The sequence below is a fragment of the Oncorhynchus keta genome, chromosome 25 (assembly GCF_023373465.1).
Source record: "Oncorhynchus keta strain PuntledgeMale-10-30-2019 chromosome 25, Oket_V2, whole genome shotgun sequence".
Lineage (NCBI taxonomy): Eukaryota > Metazoa > Chordata > Actinopteri > Salmoniformes > Salmonidae > Oncorhynchus > Oncorhynchus keta.
The window spans coordinates 14,488,040-14,506,344 of NC_068445.1; the positions used below are offsets into that span (position 1 = coordinate 14,488,040).

General features: G+C 46.2%; 1 protein-coding gene across 1 annotated transcript in view; it reads left to right on the forward strand.

Moving 5' to 3' along the window:
- Positions 1-18,305, forward strand: part of rimbp2b (RIMS binding protein 2b) — a 183,526-nt gene that overhangs the window by 56,278 nt on the left and 108,943 nt on the right. The window contains exon 3 of the mRNA XM_052478748.1: positions 9,088-9,171. Coding sequence (XP_052334708.1) covers positions 9,088-9,171 — 84 coding nt within the window. The remainder of the gene's footprint in view (positions 1-9,087; positions 9,172-18,305) is intronic.

Consider the following 18,305-nt stretch of genomic DNA (forward strand, 5'->3'; position numbering starts at 1 on the left):
TAATTATGTCATCAGTGTGGTGGGTGTCATCAGATTCACTCTGTGTGAGCCTTACTCCACAAAACGTGTTCACATACAAAAACACTCAAACATCCTCAGTTGCCCATGCTTCCAACCTTAAAGAAGAAGTTTGCCCAAAATCCAGAAACTCCCAAGTGATTCCAAACATTGAAACTAGTTCATTGGAGTTTGCCCTCTCCTCCTCTCTCCCTGTAGTGCTGTAGGGAAACAGATGCAAAAACAGGTCAAAAACAGCATAATTTTGCTGGATGCAGGCCTCGCTCTGAATTCCTAATTCAGAAATTCGAGAAGTGTGAAGTTTTTAAAGTTTTGTTAAGAGCTTTTTTTGTCAAAAGTACTGTCATTTTTTTCACCATAAAAAGTGCGATTATTTTATGTCTTTTTTTGTAGCGGAATGCCACAGCAGCAGAGATCCGAGCTGGTGAGAAAGTTGATAGTTAGGGTTATCGCATGTAAAGTGGGTTACGCAAAGTGGAAAAACAGATGGCAGCAAGAACAAGCTGATGTTCGGTCCCTGGCTGCACTTTATACAGGAAATCAAGGGAAGAAGGCACCACATGTAGCTGGTGTCCTATAAAAGGTACGGAGAATTGCATGAGATGGTTAGTAGCAATCAAAATAGTAAATATGATTTTCTGTAAATAATCCTGCAGCCAACCTTGCATCGCTGCGTGTGTGTAGCAAGCACTTCGGTGACGATGCATACGAACGAGATATGCCATCGGAAAGGACAAGGTACAGCTGTTGCTACTGTGCTTCCATGGACTGGATCTGGCGCAGTGCCAAAATAAAAAAGGCGCGTTTGAGAAGACAAAGCGTCAAAGCCAACGTGCGACGGTATGTAGCCTGATTCTTGAAGTTTGAGGTGTTCTTATTGTGTTATTACCAGTGCACAATATCATGTAGACATAGAGGCCGGGGTGCTCTACAGGTTAGCATATATGTCCTATGCATTTATGACGGGGGGCAAATGCGTTTTGGGCAAATGTGAAAACATAAACCCACTAACGGTCGTTCTCATAGAGGTTTATGATAAGCGATCATGCAATAAATGTAAAGTTTAGCTACTTACTCGTTACTGTAGATAAATCATTTTTGGAGTAAAGACAAAGTTTATGTGGAGGGGGTCAGTCCTGTCGCTGCAGAACTACTGCTGCTGCTGCAGCTGCTGTTGTTATGGCTACTGCTGTTGTTAAAGCTACTGCTGTTGTTATGGCTACTGCTGCTGTTATGGCTACTGCTGTTGTTATGGCTACTGCTGCTGTTATGGCTACTGCTGTTGTTATGGCTACTGCTGCTGTTATGGCTACTGCTGCTGTTATGGCTACTGCTGTTGTTATGGCTACTGCTGCTGTTATGGCTACTGCTGTTGTTATGGCTACTGCTGCTGTTATGGCTACTGCTGCTGTTATGGCTACTGCTGCTGTTATGGCTACTGCTGCTGTTATGGCTACTGCTGCTGTTATGGCTACTGCTGCTGCTACTGCTGCTGCTACTGCTGTTGTTATGGCTACTGCTGTTGTTATGGCTACTGCTGTTGCTATGGCTACTGCTGCTGCTACTGCTGTTGTTATGGCTACTGCTGTTTCTATGGCTACTGCGACTGCTGTTGCTATGGCTACTGCTGCCACTCTGTGCAGGGGAGAGAGGGACCAGAGCCGAGGAGAGCATACTGCTGATTCTGGGGCTACTGCTGCCACTCTGTGCAGTGGAGATAGGGACCAGAGCCGAGGAGAGCATACTGCTGATTCTGGGGCTACTGCTGCCACTCTGTGCAGGGGAGATAGGGACCAGAGCCGAGGAGAGCATACTGCTGATTCTGGGGCTACTGCTGCCACTCTGTGCAGGGGAGATAGGGACCAGAGCCGAGGAGAGCATACTGCTGATTCTGGGGCTACTGCTGCCACTCTGTGCAGGGGAGATAGGGACCAGAGCCGAGGAGAGCATACTGCTGATTCTGGGGCTACTGCTGCCACTCTGTGCATTTCGAGGAGAGCATACTGCTGATTCTGGGGCTTTGCCACTCTGTGCAGGGGAGAGAGGGACCAGAGCTGAGGAGAGCATACTGCTGATTCTGGGGCTCTGCTGCTGTCTGTGCAGGGGAGATAGGGACCAGAGCCGAGGAGAGCATACTGCTGATTCTGGGGCTACTGCTGCCACTCTGTGCAGGGGAGATAGGGACCAGAGCAGAGGAGAGCATACTGCTGATTCTGGGGCTACTGCTGCATGACACTTGATACTGGACGTCTAGTATAGAAGACCCCGATAAGGGCTAAAGCTATACTGATATCCAGCACAAAATGCTGCAGAGCTGAGGAGCTTATAAGTTAAATCCTGCCTCTCTCCATTTCTCTATTTCTCAATTTCTCTCCTTTTTATGCTTTACCCTCTTCTCTCTCTCTCTCTGTCTGTCTGTCTGTCTCTGTTTCTCTGTCTGTCTGTCTCTGTTTCTGTCTCTCTGTCTGTCTGTCTCTGTTTTCTGTCTCTCTCTGTCTGTCTCTGTCTCTCTGTCTGTCTGTCTGTCTGTCTGTCTGTCTGTCTGTCTCTGCCTGTCTGTCTCTGTCTCTCTGTCTCTCTGCCTGTCTGTCTCTGTCTGTCTGTCTGTCTGCCTGTCTGTCTCTGTTTCTCTCTCTCTCTGCCTGTCTGTCTCTGTCTGTCTGTCTGTCTGTCTCTGTTTCTCTGTCTGTCTGTCTGTCTGTCTGTCTGTCTGTCTGTCTGTCTGTCTGTCTGTCTGTCTGTCTCTCTGTCTCTCTGTCTGTCTGTCTGTCTGTCTGTCTGTCTGTCTGTCTGTCTGTCTCTCTGTCTGTCTCTCTGTCTGTCTGTCTCTCTGTCTGTCTGTCTGTCTGTCTGTCTGTCTGTCTCTCTGTCTCTCTGTCTGTCTGTCTGTCTGTCTGTCTGTCTCTGTGTCTGTCTTCATATTGTCAAGGAAATACTCCTGGCCCTCTCACACACACACACTCTTGTTGTCACTCTTTCACCCTCTCTCATCGCTCCTCTTCTCTCTCTCTGTACATCTCTTGCTCTCCCTTTGCTCCAGGCTGTGTGAGTATCACTGTGTGTGTCTCTGCATGTGAGAGGAGTGTTGTCAGTGTGCTCTTAGCAGCTGAGGGGAGGTTGCCACAGGACTCACAGGGGAGCAGGGGGGGGCTGAGGGTGTCTGAGAGTTGCACTGTGTCTGTTCTGTGATTCAGTAGGCACACAACACACACACAAGCCAGACAAGTAGAGTGTTAACAGTGTAGGCATCTGCGGCTGCGCAAACAGACTAAAGCTGCACAGTTATGTAACTTACTCTGCCATTTCAAACGATTTCTGATCATAACTGCTTAATGTGCTGGGCTGGATTACTGTGTAATTGGGCTGGGGGTACAGTATGAGATGTGTAGTCAGTGCTTCTCTGTGGATCCTGAGTGCAGTTGCCTGTGCAGTGGTGTTTGGTAAAATAGGGAGATTCTTTTTGAGGTTGTTTCGAGCCCAGCGCAGCGCAGTCGCACGCTAATGCTACGCAGTGCTAGGCTACTGCCTCCCCTCAGAGCTAACTCTGTCTCCCATCCTCACTGTGGAGTTAGCTCAGACAGAGCTTCCCTAACCCTGCCCTACCAGATGGAGAGGGAAAGCAGGGATACAAAGAACAACAAGGAGTCTGTCTCCTGGTCACTTCCGTTGTGTGTATATCTTCGGCTGGCATTTTGAGGGGCAACAAATTAGCTGTAAAGCTCTGCTCTCCTGTCACAGATGATGGACTGTGTGTTTCTGTGTGTTACTCCCTCAGTAAAAGGTCAAATGTTCTGGCGCTGTGTGACTGCCCGCCTCAGTACATTTGAATGACCTCCGCTGAATGGTAGCAATCTTTTTGACAGTATATTTGTCAATAGGATTCAAATTCAGGTTAACCTGGTTAATTCTGGCTTCAAGCATCTTTCATCCCAAACTGTTCCACAGTTCTCCCAGAGACAAGACTGAGAAAACAGAATGTAACAGATAGATAGAGAGCTATCTATCTATCTATCTATCTATCTATCTATCTATCTATCTATCTATCTATCTATCTATCTATCTATCTATCTATCTATCTATCTATCTATCTATCTATCTATCTATCTATCTATCTATCTATCTATCTATCTATCTATCTATCTATCTATCTATCTATCTATCTATCTATCTATCTATCTATCTATCTATCTATCTATCTATCTATCTATCTATCTATCTATCTATCTATCTATCTATCTATCTATCTATCTATCTATCTATCTATCTATCTATCTATCTATCTATCTATCTATCTATCTATCTATCTATCTATCTATCTATCTATCTGTGGATAGAGGTACATCTATCTATCTATCTATCTATCTATCTATCTATCTATCTATCTATCTATCTATCTATCTATCTATCTATCTATCTATCTAGGGATCTATCTATCTATCTATCTATCTATCTATCTATCTATCTATCTATCTATCTATCTATCTATCTATCTATCTATCTATCTATCTATCTATCTATCTATCTATCTATCTATCTATCTATCTATCTATCTATCTATCTATCTATCTATCTATCTATCTATCTATCTATCTATCTATCTATCTATCTATCTATCTATCTATCTATCTATCTATCTATCTATCTATCTATCTATCTATCTATCTATCTATCTATCTATCTATCTATCTATCTATCTATCTATCTATCTATCTATCTATCTATCTATCTATCTATCTATCTATCTATCTATCTATCTATCTATCTATCTATCTATCTATCTATCTATCTATCTATCTATCAGTCTGGAGAACACATGACTATCTATCTATCTATCTATCTATCTATCTATCTATCTATCTATCTATCTATCTATCTATCTATCTATCTATCTATCTATCTATCTATCTATCTATCTATCTATCTATCTATCTATCTATCTATCTATCTATCTATCTATCTATCTATCTATCTATCTATCTATCTATCTATCTATCTATCTATCTATCTATCTATCTATCTATCTATCTATCTATCTGTCTATCTATAAATCTATCTATCTATCTATCTATCTATCTATCTATCTATCTATCTATCTATCTATCTATCTATCTATCTATCTATCTATCTATCTATCTATCTATCTATCTATCTATCTATCTATCTATCTATCTATCTATCTATCTATCTATCTATCTATCTATCTATCTATCTATCTATCTATCTATCTATCTATCTATCTATCTATCTATCTATCTATCTATCTATCTATCTATCTATCCATCTATCTATCTATCTATCTATCTATCTATCTATCTATCTATCTATCTATCTATCTATCTATCTATCTATCTATCTATCTATCTATCTATCTATCTATCTATCTATCTATCTATCTATCTATCTATCTATCTATCTATCTATCTATCTATCTATCTATCTATCTATCTATCTATCTATCTATCTATCTATCTATCTATCTATCTATCTATCTATCTATCTATCTATCTATCTATCTATCTATCTATCTATCTATCTATCTATCTATCTATCTATCTATCTATCTATCTATCTATCTATCTATCTATCTATCTATCTATCTATCTATCTATCTATCTATCTATCTATCTATCTATCTATCTATCTATCTATCTATCTATCTATCTATCTACTCACAGTGCCTCTAGCTACAGCATAGGCAGGAGCCATCACTATGCATGGTGGGGTGAGAGGACATACTCCCCTGCACCCTCACCACAGAAAATAACCCCAGCTTTTTCATATTTACATGGTAAGACAGCAGCAAAAGGGCTGAGGATGAAAAGGGAAGAGGATCCTATGTCATTAAATCAATGTCTGAACTGTGTGGTTGATTCAGCTGAAAGGACTGGTAGAAGAGGACAGGGTACAGGGGCTAGAAGTGCCTGGTTGGCTGGGACTAGGAGGGAGGGACATATCCTCTGAAAGATGTATCCAGGCCCCTGCAGCCCAACCAGAAGCCGAGAGCCTGAGGAAACTACCACAGGATAGCAAGTGTTTTTCCCTCTTCTGTCAACACGAGTGCTCTCTATGGTGCTGAACACACTACAGACCATTATGTCAGGTCACTGTTGTGGCATCATGCTCTGTTGTGATGAGTGTTCTGCTCGGCTTCAAACCTACTTGCCACAATGCTCTTCATACTGTGTATGAACGTCCTATACAATAAGATTCAAGCCATGACACCAGTTTACTAGTTTGCTATGAATTATTTTGGTTGCCTGTACTTGTAGTGTCTGTAGCAACCCCAGTGCCTCTCTCCCTTCCTCCGTGTCTCTCAGTACTGGAGTGGTCCCATATGATTCACAATTAAGACACATGGTTCCTGGATGCAACAGGAGAGTCTCACTGGCTCACATACTAACACACAGTCTGGAGAACACATGACTCCCACACACACTGTAGTTAGTACATGTGGGTGGACACGGAGGAAATAGTTCACTATACTGTTTAACCCTCCTCTGTTGTGCATGTATTTATATTCATGTCATTGTGGCCCAAACCATAGTTCCAGTTTAAGGGGGTTCGTCGCCCTCATCTGTCTTCATGTAAATGTGCAGTAAACGCCTATACACTTTATCCTGGAGCTCATTACTCACAACGGCATCCATTTGACTCTTTTATCGGAGGGTTTTTTAATTGAACATTGGCTGGTGCCTTCCAGACAAATGGGCCTGAGCAGCTCGGGAGCTGTGTATGTATGCATGTGCGTACGTGTGAAATATTCATAGGAATGCTTAGCCCGATGTCAAGCCGTCTGGTTCTAAAAACTGTACAAATTGTAGTGGCACACCAGGGACACAGACGGCGAGAGAGAGATTTTTGTGGTGGGTGTGTGCAATTTACTCACGTTTAATAATGTAGGTGGAAAAATGTAACCCTCTACTCATAACCACGTACAGCATACACACACACGCATAATTGACCTTGATCACAGTCTGGTAGACTGGTTGTGAGAGATAAGGGTGGTCAAAGATGCAGTCATAGCAACTGTCAGTTGCCTGGGGTTAAGCAGCACAGGGTCAAAGAGCAAAGCTGGTCCCTCCCTTCCATCCGCTCTCGTTCTGCCTCTGACATATTGCTGGAGAACCCCTGTGCCAACTCAAAAGCACAACCAACATAGCATAATTTTGATATAAAAAATCAAATAAGTAACTTTCTATTACAAAGACAGTGAAAGCTGACATTAGCAACTAAATTATCCTTAACTTCTTCTGGAATTAGAAGCAATTATTGGTACCATGATTTTCTTCTAATGTCTGTTTATTTACATGAAGATTGCAATTTTTCCATTCACTATAATGGAGGATCCTGTTTTCTCCTAACAATGCCTGCAGTACCATGGTCTGCCTTGAACTGTCGTTGGCTTCAATGAGAGGGGGCAGTCGTTCTCCCCTGGTCTAGCTCCATTCCACCAGGGAGTGTGCAGTAGTGGACCACATTGACACAGTTCTACACACTAATCTTAATATCCAGCTGCACTTCCTCTGCACCCACTCACTCTCAGCATGCTTAGCAAGGGCATTCATTATTTATGCTTCACGTCAATCCGTTGGCTGGAGCGCAATCTTTATTTTTATTTATTTAACCTTTATTTAACTAGGTAAGTCAGTTAAGAATTTGTATTTACAATGACGGCCTACGCCGCCCAAAGCCTAACCCGGACGATGCTGGGCCAATTGTACACCGAGTCCCAATCACGTCCGGTTGTGATACAGCCTGGAATCGAACCAGGGTCTGTAGTGACGCCTCCAGCACTGAAATGCAGTACCTTAAACCGCTGCGCCACTCGGGAGCCCAAAATCTACTCCTTCTTGGTCACAAAGCTCTTACAGTACACAGCCTGGAGGTGTGTTGGGTTATTGTCCTGTTGAAAAACAAATGATAGTCCCACTAAGCGCAAACCAGATGGGATGGAGTATCACTGCAGAATGCTGTGGTAGCCATGCTGGAGAAGTGTGCCTTAAACCGCTGCGCCACTCGGGAGCCCAAAATCTACTGCAGACCAGAAGGAAACAATATTGACACGTTGCTGTTCACAGTTAGGACATGTGTTTTGATAGGTTCCTATAACATGTGTCAATTCATCGTGGATAAAGACATTGAAATGGTAACTCTGATTAAATCTGCAGCTAGAAATAACACCACTAGGGCTTTCAAGGTCTCCTCATTTGTTTTATGGGGACTTAGTTTGAGGTGACACCTGGACCCAGTTAAAACCTGTCAATGCTGAAATGAAAATGTTATATTGTACCAGGCAGTCCACCTGAGAATTCATCCCATTGTTTCTGTCATTATACATCTATATCTGTGGATCCTGGGACCACTTATGGGAGGCTGGCTTTCATCCCACCTATTTTCTCTAACTGCGTGTTCCCTGGAAGACGACCTATTGAATTGACAACTCAGTTAAACAGCTAATCGATAGATGGGTGTTGTGAAAACCAGAGGCTTGGATGGGAAACGCATCTCATTACATGTAGGGAAGGAGTATCAGCAGCCTGAGTGACTCTAAAGACAGCATGTTATTATAACCCAGCCCTCTCTCTGGGAGTGTAAAATAACAGCTCTGTATTGGTCACTGAAAATGAGGACAGGATATGGGTCATTGGGTTTTAATTTCTAAGTTTATTGTAATCCACAGATCCACAGAGGCTTTTTACAAGTGAAAAAGTGAAGGGCTTTTTAACGTTTTTCTCTTCAATCGGAACTGCGCTTTATGCTGAACATTGAGGCTCCCAGAATTGAGAGGCAGGTGGTTGACACCTTTTTATAGTGGCATTGGGATCGCAATGAAGAAGAAAAGAGTTGAGCCCTCTTATCTCTCTAGCCCACCCTCGCACATGCTCAAACACACACACTGAGACAGCACTGAATAAATAAAAAGGTCTGTCCCCCACTGACAAGTCTCATTGTCAGACCGTGTTCTCTCCCAGGACACTGTGTTGTCATACTGTGGCATGACAACATTTAAGTCATTGTCCCTGCCAAAGCAGAGAAGCCATCCACAGTTAGTCTTTTCTTTTTCGTCAGGAGACTGAGAGCAGCAGGAAAAGGGAGGAGTGTGAAGATCTTGACGAGGCAGTGAAGAAAAATAATCAAACATGTCAGACTTTGGTAAGTGCTCTAAAAATACAGTACCTCTGGCTCTCACTCTCAGTCCAATTGATTTTAGAGAGAGAGAGAGAGAGACTTTATTTTTACTATTTTCTACGTTGTAGAATAATAGTGAAGACATCAAGACTATGAAATAACACATATGGAATCATGTAGTAACCAACAAAGTGCGAAGAATCTCAAATATAAAATATATTTTGATTGTTTAAAAGTAGCCACCCTTTGCCTTGATGACAGCTTTGCACACTCTTGGCATTCTCTCAATCAAGGAGTTCCCATATATGCTGAACACTTTTTGGCTGCTTTTCCTTCACTCTGCGGTCCAACCCATCTCAATTGGGTTGAGATCGGGTGATTGTGGGGGCCAGGTCATCTGATGCAGCACTCCATCACTCTCCTTCTTGGTCACAAAGCTCTTACAGTACACAGCCTGGAGGTGTGTTGGGTTATTGTCCTGTTGAAAAACAAATGATAGTCCTACTAAGCGCAAACCAGATGGGATGGAGTATCACTGCAGAATGCTGTGGTAGCCATGCTGGAGAAGTGTGCCTTGAATTCTAAATAAATCATGACAGTGTCACTAGAAAAGCACCATCATACCTCCTCCTCCATGCTTCATGGTGGGAACCACACATGCGGAGATCATCTGTTCACCTACTCTGCGTCTCACAAAGACACGGCGGTTGGAACCAATAATCTCAAATTTAGACTCATCAGACCTAAGGACAGATTTCCACTGGTCTAATGTCCATTGTTTGTGTTTCTTGACCCAAGCAAGTCTCTTGTCCTTTACTAGTGGTTTCTTTGTAGCAATTCAACCATTAAGGCCTGATTCACGCAGTCTCCTCTGAACAGTTTATGTTGAGATGTCTGTTACTTGAACTCTGAAGCATTAATTTGTGCTGCAATTTCTGAGACTGGTAACTAATGAACTTATCCTCTGCAGCAGAGGTAACTCTGGGTCTTCCTTTCCTGTGGCGGTCCTCATGAGAGCCAGTTTCATCATAGTGCTTGATGTTTTTTTGACTGCATTTGAAGAAACATTCAAAGTTATTGACATTTTCCGGTTTTACTGACCTTCATGTCTTAAAGTAATGGTGGACTGTCGTTTCTCTTTGCTTATTTGAGCTGATCTTGCCATAATATGGACTTGTTCTTTTACCAAATAGGGCTATCTTCTGTATACCAACCCTACCTTGTCACAACACAACTGATTGGCTCAAACGCATTAAATGGATAGAAATTCCACAAATGTACTTTCAACAAGGCACACCTATTAATTGAAATGCATTCCAGGTGACTACCTCGTGAAGTTGGTTGAGAGAATGCCAAGAGTGTGCAAAGCTGTCATCGTGGCAAAGGGTGGGTACTTTGAAGAATCTGAAATATAAAATATATTTAACACTTTTTTTTTTGGTTACTACATGATTCCATATGTGTTATTTCATAGTTTTGATGTCTTCACTATTATTCTACAATGCATACAATAGTAAAAATAAATATATATATTGAATGGGTAGGTGGGTAACAAAAAATATCTAGTTAACAGAAGAAAGGAAGACAAAATAAGGACAAAAGAAGGACAGAAGAAAAAGGAAAAGAAAGAGGACAACAAAGTGAAACAGTCAGCACTTCTATTGCAACTTCGTATTTCGTCGTCCTAACGTAGTCTACACTGCTATCTGCCCAGCAGCTAGCCAGCTAGCAAATGTCCACCGTCTACCGAATAGCAGCACTGTAGAAACTATTACACTCAACTGAACGACTTGATTAGTGTAGTGTTAGCTAGCTACATAGTTGTCTTTGCTGTCTTCGTATCCAAGATAATTGTGTAGTTTAGAGCGTGTAGTCTTAGAGTGATTATCTTAATTTACCGAGGTTAGCTAGCCAGCTATTTGTCGTCCTTAACGTAGGAGACACTGCTAGCTAGCCAACAGCTAGCCAACGTCTACTGAATAGAACTTCCGCACTCAACAACCCGGTCGCATTCCGCTCGCTCCACAGGTAGTATCACATTTTCATTTCATTTCATTACAGCACAACGGTTTGATTTGTTTGATCGTAGCTAGCTACATAGCTAGCTACATAGCCGTCTGTGTATCAAAGATAATTGTGTAGTCTAGAGCGATTTTCTAGGTTAGCTAGCCAGCTATTGTCGTTCTTTTAACGCAACGTAACGTAATCAACACTGCTAGCTAGCCAGCTAGCCCCCGAATAGCAGCACTGTAGAAACTATTACACTCAACGGAACGACTTGATTAGTGTAGTGTCAACAACGCAGCCACTGCCAGCTAGCCTACAAAGTCAACAACACAGCCACTGCCAGCTAGCCTACTTCAGCAGTACTGTATCATTTGAATCATTTTAGTCAATAAGATTCTTGCTACGTAAGCTTAACTTTCTGAACATTCGAGACGTGTAGTCCACTTGTCATTCCAATCTCCTTGCATTAGCGTAGCCTCTTCTGTAGCCTGTCAACTATGTGTCTGTCTATCCCTGTTATCTCCTCTCTGCACAGACCATACAAACGCTCCACACCGCGTGGCCGCGGCCACCCTAATCTGGTGGTCCCAGCGCACGACCCACGTGGAGTTCCAGGTCTCCGGTAGCCTCTGGAACTGCCGATCTGCGGCCAACAAGGCAGAGTTCATCTCAGCCTATGCCTCCCTCCAGTCCCTCGACTTCTTGGCACTGACGGAAACATGGATCACCACAGATAACACTGCTACTCCTACTGCTCTCTCTTCGTCCGCCCACGTGTTCTCGCACACCCCGAGAGCTTCTGGTCAGCGGGGTGGTGGCACCGGGATCCTCATCTCTCCCAAGTGGTCATTCTCTCTTTCTCCCCTTACCCATCTGTCTATCGCCTCCTTTGAATTTCATGCTGTCAGTTACCAGCCCTTTCAAGCTTAACATCCTTATCATTTACCGCCCTCCAGGTCCCCTCGGAGAGTTCATCAATGAGCTTGATGTCTTGATAAGCTCCTTTCCTGAGGACGGCTCACCTCTCACAGTTCTGGGCGACTTTAACCTCCCCACGTCTACCTTTGACTCATTCCTCTCTGCCTCCTTCTTTCCACTCCTTTCCTCTTTTGACCTCACCCTCTCACCTTCCCCCCCTACTCACAAGGCAGGCAATACGCTCGACCTCATCTTTACTAGATGCTGTTCTTCCACTAACCTCATTGCAACTCCCCTCCAAGTCTCCGACCACTACCTTGTATCCTTTTCCCTCTCGCTCTCATCCAACACTTCCCACACTGCCCCTACTCGGATGGTATCGCGCCGTCCCAACCTTCGCTCTCTCTCCCCCGCTACTCTCTCCTCTTCCATCCTATCATCTCTTCCCTCTGCTCAAACCTTCTCCAACCTATCTCCTGATTCTGCCTCCTCAACCCTCCTCTCCTCCCTTTCTGCATCCTTTGACTCTCTATGTCCCCTATCTTCCAGGCCGGCTCGGTCCTCCCCTCCCGCTCCGTGGCTCGACGACTCATTGCGAGCTCACAGAACAGGGCTCCGGGCAGCCGAGCGGAAATGGAGGAAAACTCGCCTCCCTGCGGACCTGGCATCCTTTCGCTCCCTCCTCTCTACATTTTCCTCCTCTGTCTCTGCTGCTAAAGCCACTTTCTACCACTCTAAATTCCAAGCATCTGCCTCTAACCCTAGGAAGCTCTTTGCCACCTTCTCCTCCCTCCTGAATCCTCCTCCCCCCTCCTCCCTCTCTGTAGATGACTTCGTCAACCATTTTGAAAAGAAGGTCGACGACATCCGATCCTCGTTTGCTAAGTCAAACGACACCGCTGGTTCTGCTCACACTGCCCTACCCTGTGCTCTGACCTCTTTCTCCCCTCTCTCTCCAGATGAAATCTCGCGTCTTGTGACGGCCGGCCGCCCAACAACCTGCCCGCTCGACCCTATCCCCTCCTCTCTTCTCCAGACCATTTCCGGAGACCTTCACCCTTACCTCACCTCGCTCATCAACTCATCCCTGACCGCTGGCTGCGTCCCTTCCGTCTTCAAGAGAGCGAGAGTTGCACCCCTTCTGAAAAAACCTACACTCGATCCCTCCGATGTCAACAACTACAGACCAGTATCCCTTCTTTCTTTTCTCTCCAAAACTCTTGAACGTGCCGTCCTTGGCCAGCTCTCCCGCTATCTCTCTCAGAATGACCTTCTTGATCCAAATCAGTCAGGTTTCAAGACTAGTCATTCAACTGAGACTGCTCTTCTCTGTATCACGGAGGCGCTCCGCACTGCTAAAGCTAACTCTCTCTCCTCTGCTCTCATCCTTCTAGACCTATCGGCTGCCTTCGATACTGTGAACCATCAGATCCTCCTCTCCACCCTCTCCGAGTTGGGCATCTCCGGCGCGGTCCACGCTTGATTGCGTCCTACCTGACAGGTCGCTCCTACCAGGTGGCGTGGCGAGAATCTGTCTCCTCACCACGCGCTCTCACCACTGGTGTCCCCCAGGGCTCTGTTCTAGGCCCTCTCCTATTCTCGCTATACACCAAGTCACTTGGCTCTGTCATAACCTCACATGGTCTCTCCTATCATTGCTATGCAGACGACACACAATTAATCTTCTCCTTTCCCCCTTCTGATGACCAGGTGGCGAATCGCATCTCTGCATGTCTGGCAGACATATCAGTGTGGATGACGGATCACCACCTCAAGCTGAACCTCGGCAAGACGGAGCTGCTCTTTTTCCCGGGGAAGGACTGCCCGTTCCATGATCTCGCCATCACGGTTGACAACTCCATTGTGTCCTCCTCCCAGAGCGCTAAGAACCTTGGCGTGATCCTGGACAACACCCTGTCGTTCTCAACTAACATCAACGCGGTGGCCCGTTCCTGTAGGTTCATGCTCTACAACATCCGCAGAGTACGACCCTGCCTCACACAGGAAGCGGCGCAGGTCCTAATCCAGGCACTTGTCATCTCCCGTCTGGATTACTGCAACTCGCTGTTGGCTGGGCTCCCTGCCTGTGCCATTAAACCCCTACAACTCATCCAGAACGCCGCAGCCCGTCTGGTGTTCAACCTACCCAAGTTCTCTCACGTCACCCCGCTCCTCCGCTCTCTCCACTGGCTTCCAGTTGAAGCTCGCATCCGCTACAAGACCATGGTGCTTGCCTACGGAGCTGTGAGGGGAACGGCACCTCAGTACCTCCAGGCTCTGATCAGGCCCTACACCCAAACAAGGGCACTGCGTTCATCCACCTCTGGCCTGCTCGCCTCCCTACCACTGAGGAAGTACAGTTCCCGCTCAGCCCAGTCAAAACTGTTCGCTGCTATGGCTCCCCAATGGTGGAACACACTCCCTCACGACGCCAGGACAGCGGAGTCAATCACCACCTTCCGGAGACACCTGAAACCCCACCTCTTTAAGGAATACCTAGGATAGGATAAAGTAATCCTTCTCCCCCCCCCTTAAAAGATTTAGATGCACTATTGTAAAGTGGCTGTTCCACTGGATGTCATAAGGTGAATGCACCAATTTGTAAGTCGCTCTGGATAAGAGCGTCTGCTAAATGACTTAAATGTAAATGTAAATGTAATGTGTTTTCAGGCTTTTGAGTGGTGTATAGTTCAGGTTATGTAGATGTCATAGTTGTTGACAGGAGGTCAGCTGTGTGTTACACAAGCCCTCTGCTCCCATGTGCTGCTCTCTGCCTCTCCTCTGCTGCCTCTCTCCTACCTCTGTACCCAAAGGACCGTTTCTCAGAAAGTAGCAGAAATGTCAGTGTGCCTTCTGGGCTGCATGGCCTTGGCTCTATACAAAGGGTCAAGAAGAGAAGAAAGGACAAGGCAGAAAGCAGCGAGTGCTGAGAGTAATCCACTCTGACTACTCTGGAAGGCGTTTAAAAGAGGAGCTTTTCTCCCTTTGTGCTCGCCTTTCCATGACATTTTAAAACATATACAGTATTACAACAGGATGGATAATGCTCTCTCTCCTCTCTCTCTGTCCCGCTCTTCTCTCTCTCTCTGTCCCGCTCTTCTCTCTCTCTCTGTCCCGCTCTCCTCTCTCTCTGTCCCACTCTCCTCTCTCTCTCTCTCTCTCTCTCTCTCTCTCTGTCCCACTCTCCTCTCTCTCTCTCTCTCTCTCTGTCCCACTCTCCTCTCTCTCTCCTCTCTCTCTGTCCCACTCTCCTCTCTCTGTCTCTCCTCTCTCTCTCTCTCTCTCTCTGTCCCACTCTCTCTCTCTCTCTCTCTCTGTCCTTCTCTCTCTCTCTCTCTCTCTCCCACTCTCTCTCTCTCTCTCCCACTCTCCTCTCTCTCTGTCTCTCTGTCTCTCTCTCTCTCTGTCTCTCTCTCTCTCTCTGTCTCTCTCTCTCTGTCCCACTCTCTCTCTCTCTCTGTCCCACTCTTCTCTCTCTCTCTGTCCCACTCTTCTCTTCTCTCTCTCTCTCTCTCTGTCCCACTCTTCTCTCTCTCTCTCTCTGTCTCTTCTCTCTCTCTCTCTCTGTCCCACTCTTCTCTCTCTCTGTCCCGCTCTTCTCTCCTCTCTCTCTCTCTCTCTCTCTCTGTCCCGCTCTTCTCTCTCCCTCTCTCTCTCTGTCTTCTCTCTCTCTCTGTCCCCCGCTCTCTCTCCTCTCTCTCTCTGTCCCGCTCTTCTCTCTCTCTCTCTCTGTCCTCTCTCTCTCTGTCCCACTCTTCTCTCTCTCTCTCTCTCTGTCCCCTCTTCTCTCTCTCTCTCTCTCTGTCTCTTCTCTCTCTCTCTCTCTGTCCCACTCTCCTCTCTCTCTGTCCCGCTCTTCTCTCCTCTCTCTCTGTCCCACTCTCTTCTCTCTCTCTCTCTGTCCCTCTCTCTCCTCTCTCTCTCTCTCTGTCCCTCTCCTCTCTCTCTCTCTCTCTCTCTGTCTCTCTCTCTCTGTCTCTCTCTCTCTCTCTCTGTCCCACTCTCTCTCTCTGTGTCTCTCTGTCCCGCTCTCTCTCTCTCTCTCTCTCTCTGTCCCGGGCTCTCTCTCTGTCTCTCTCTCTCTCTCTGTCCCTCTCTTCTCTCTCTGTCTCTGTCCCGCTCTGTCCTCTGTCTCTCTCCTCTGTCTCTCTCTCCTCTCTCCTCTCTCTCTCTGTCCCTCTCTCTCTCCTCTCTCTCTCTGTCCCACTCTCCTCTCTCTCTCTCTGTCCCAGGACTCTCCTCCTCTGTCTCTCTCTCTCTCTCTGTCCCGCTCTTCTCTCTCTCTCTCTGTCCCGCTCTTCTCTCTCTCTGTCTCTGCTCTTCTCTCTCTCTCTCTCTGTCCCCTCTTCTCTCTCTCTCTGTCCCGCTCTTCTCTCTCCCTCTCTCTGTCTGTCCCGCTCTCCTCTCTCTCTCTCTGTCCCACTCTCTCTCTCTCTCTCTGTCCCACTCTCCTCTCTCTCTGTCCCTGCTCTCCTCTCTCTCTCTCTCTGTCCCGCTCTTTCTCTCTCTCTCTCTCTCCCGCTCTTTCCTCTCTCTCTCTCTGTCTCTCTCTCTCTCTCTGTCCCGCTCTCTCTCTCTCCCTCTCTCTGTCCCGCTCCTCCTCTCTCTCTCTGTCCCACTCTCCTCTCTCTCTCTGTCCCACTCTCCTCTCTCTGTCTCTCTCTCTCTGTCTCTCTCTGTCCAACTTCCTCTCTCTCTCTCTGTCCCACTCTCCTCTCTCTCTCTCTCTGTCCCACTCTCCTCTCTCTCTCTGTCCCGCTCTCTCTCTCTCTCTCTGTCACGCTCTTCTCTCTCTCTCTCTCTGTCCCGCTCTCTCTCTCTCTCTGTCCCGCTCTTCTCTCTCTCTGTCCTGCTCTCCCTCTCTTCTCTCTCTCTCTCTGTCCCTGCTCTTCTCTCTCTCTCTCTGTCCTGCTCTTCTCTCTCTCTCTCTGTCTCTGTCTCTTCTCTCTCTCTCTCTGTCCTGCTCTTCTCTCTCTCTCTGTCCCGCTCTCTCTCTCTCTCTGTCCTGCTCTGTCCCTCTCTTCTCTCTCTCTCTGTCCTGCTCTTCTCTCTCTCTCTCTCTGTCTGTCCTGCTCTTCTCTCTCTCTGTCGCTCTTCTCTCTCTCTCTGTCCCGCTCTTCTCTCTCTCTCTCTGTCCTGCTCTGTCTCTCTCTCTCTGTCCCGCTCTTCTCTCTCTCTCTCTGTCCTGCTCTTCTCTCTCTCTGTCCCTCTCTTCTCTCTCTCTCTGTCTCTCCTCTCTCTCTCTCTCTCTCTCTCTGTCCTGCTCTTTCTCTCTCTCTCTCTGTCCTGCTCTTCTCTCTCTCTCTCTGTCCTGCTCTCTCTCTCTCTCTGTCCTGCTCTTCTCTCTCTCTCTCTCTCTCCTGCTCTTCTCTCTCTCTCTCTGTCTCTCTCTCTCTCTCTCTCTGTCCTGCTCTTCTCTCTCTCTCTCTCTCTCTCTGTCTCTCTCTCTCTCTCTCCTGCTCTCTCTCTCTGTCCTCTCTCTCTCTCTCTCTCTCTCTCTCTGTCCTGCTCTCTCTCTCTCTCTGTCCTGCTCTCTCTCTCTCTCTCTCTCTGTCCCGCTCTCTCTCTCTCTCTCTGTCCTGCTCTCTCTCTCTCTGTCCTCTCTCTCTCTCTCTCTCTCTCTCTCTCTCTGTCTCTCTGTCCTGCTCTCTCTCTCTCTCTCTCTCTCTCTCTCTCTCTCTCTGTCCTGTTCTCTCTCTCTCTCTGTCTCTTCTCTCTCTCTCTCTCTTCTCTCTCTCTCTCTCTCTCTCTGTCCTTCTCTCTCTCTCTCTCTCTCTCTGTCCTTCTCTCTCTCTCTCCTGTCCTCTCTCCCTCTCTCTCTCTCTCTCTCTCTCTCTCTCTCTCTCTGTCCTGCTCTCCTCTCTCTCTCTCTCTCTCTCTCTCTCTCTCTGTCCTGCTCTCCTCTCTCTCTCTCTCTCTCTCTCTCTCTCTCTCTCTCTCTCTCTCTTTTCAATTCGCTTTATTGGCATGATGTAACAATGTACAAATTGCCAAAGCTTATTTACAATATAAAAATGAGAATCAAAGTTGTCAACGGGACAACAGTAACAACAATAACCAAGTGTCAAAATAACCATACATTCAACAATAACAATAAGCATATAGTAGAGTACATGTGCAGGTTGATTGGTCTGTCAGACATTGTCCCTCAACTTATGGCAGGCAGCAATGTAGTGTGCTGCCAACCCACAGCTTTCTGCGTCCTCCCCCAACAGGACGGGTAGCCTGCTCTC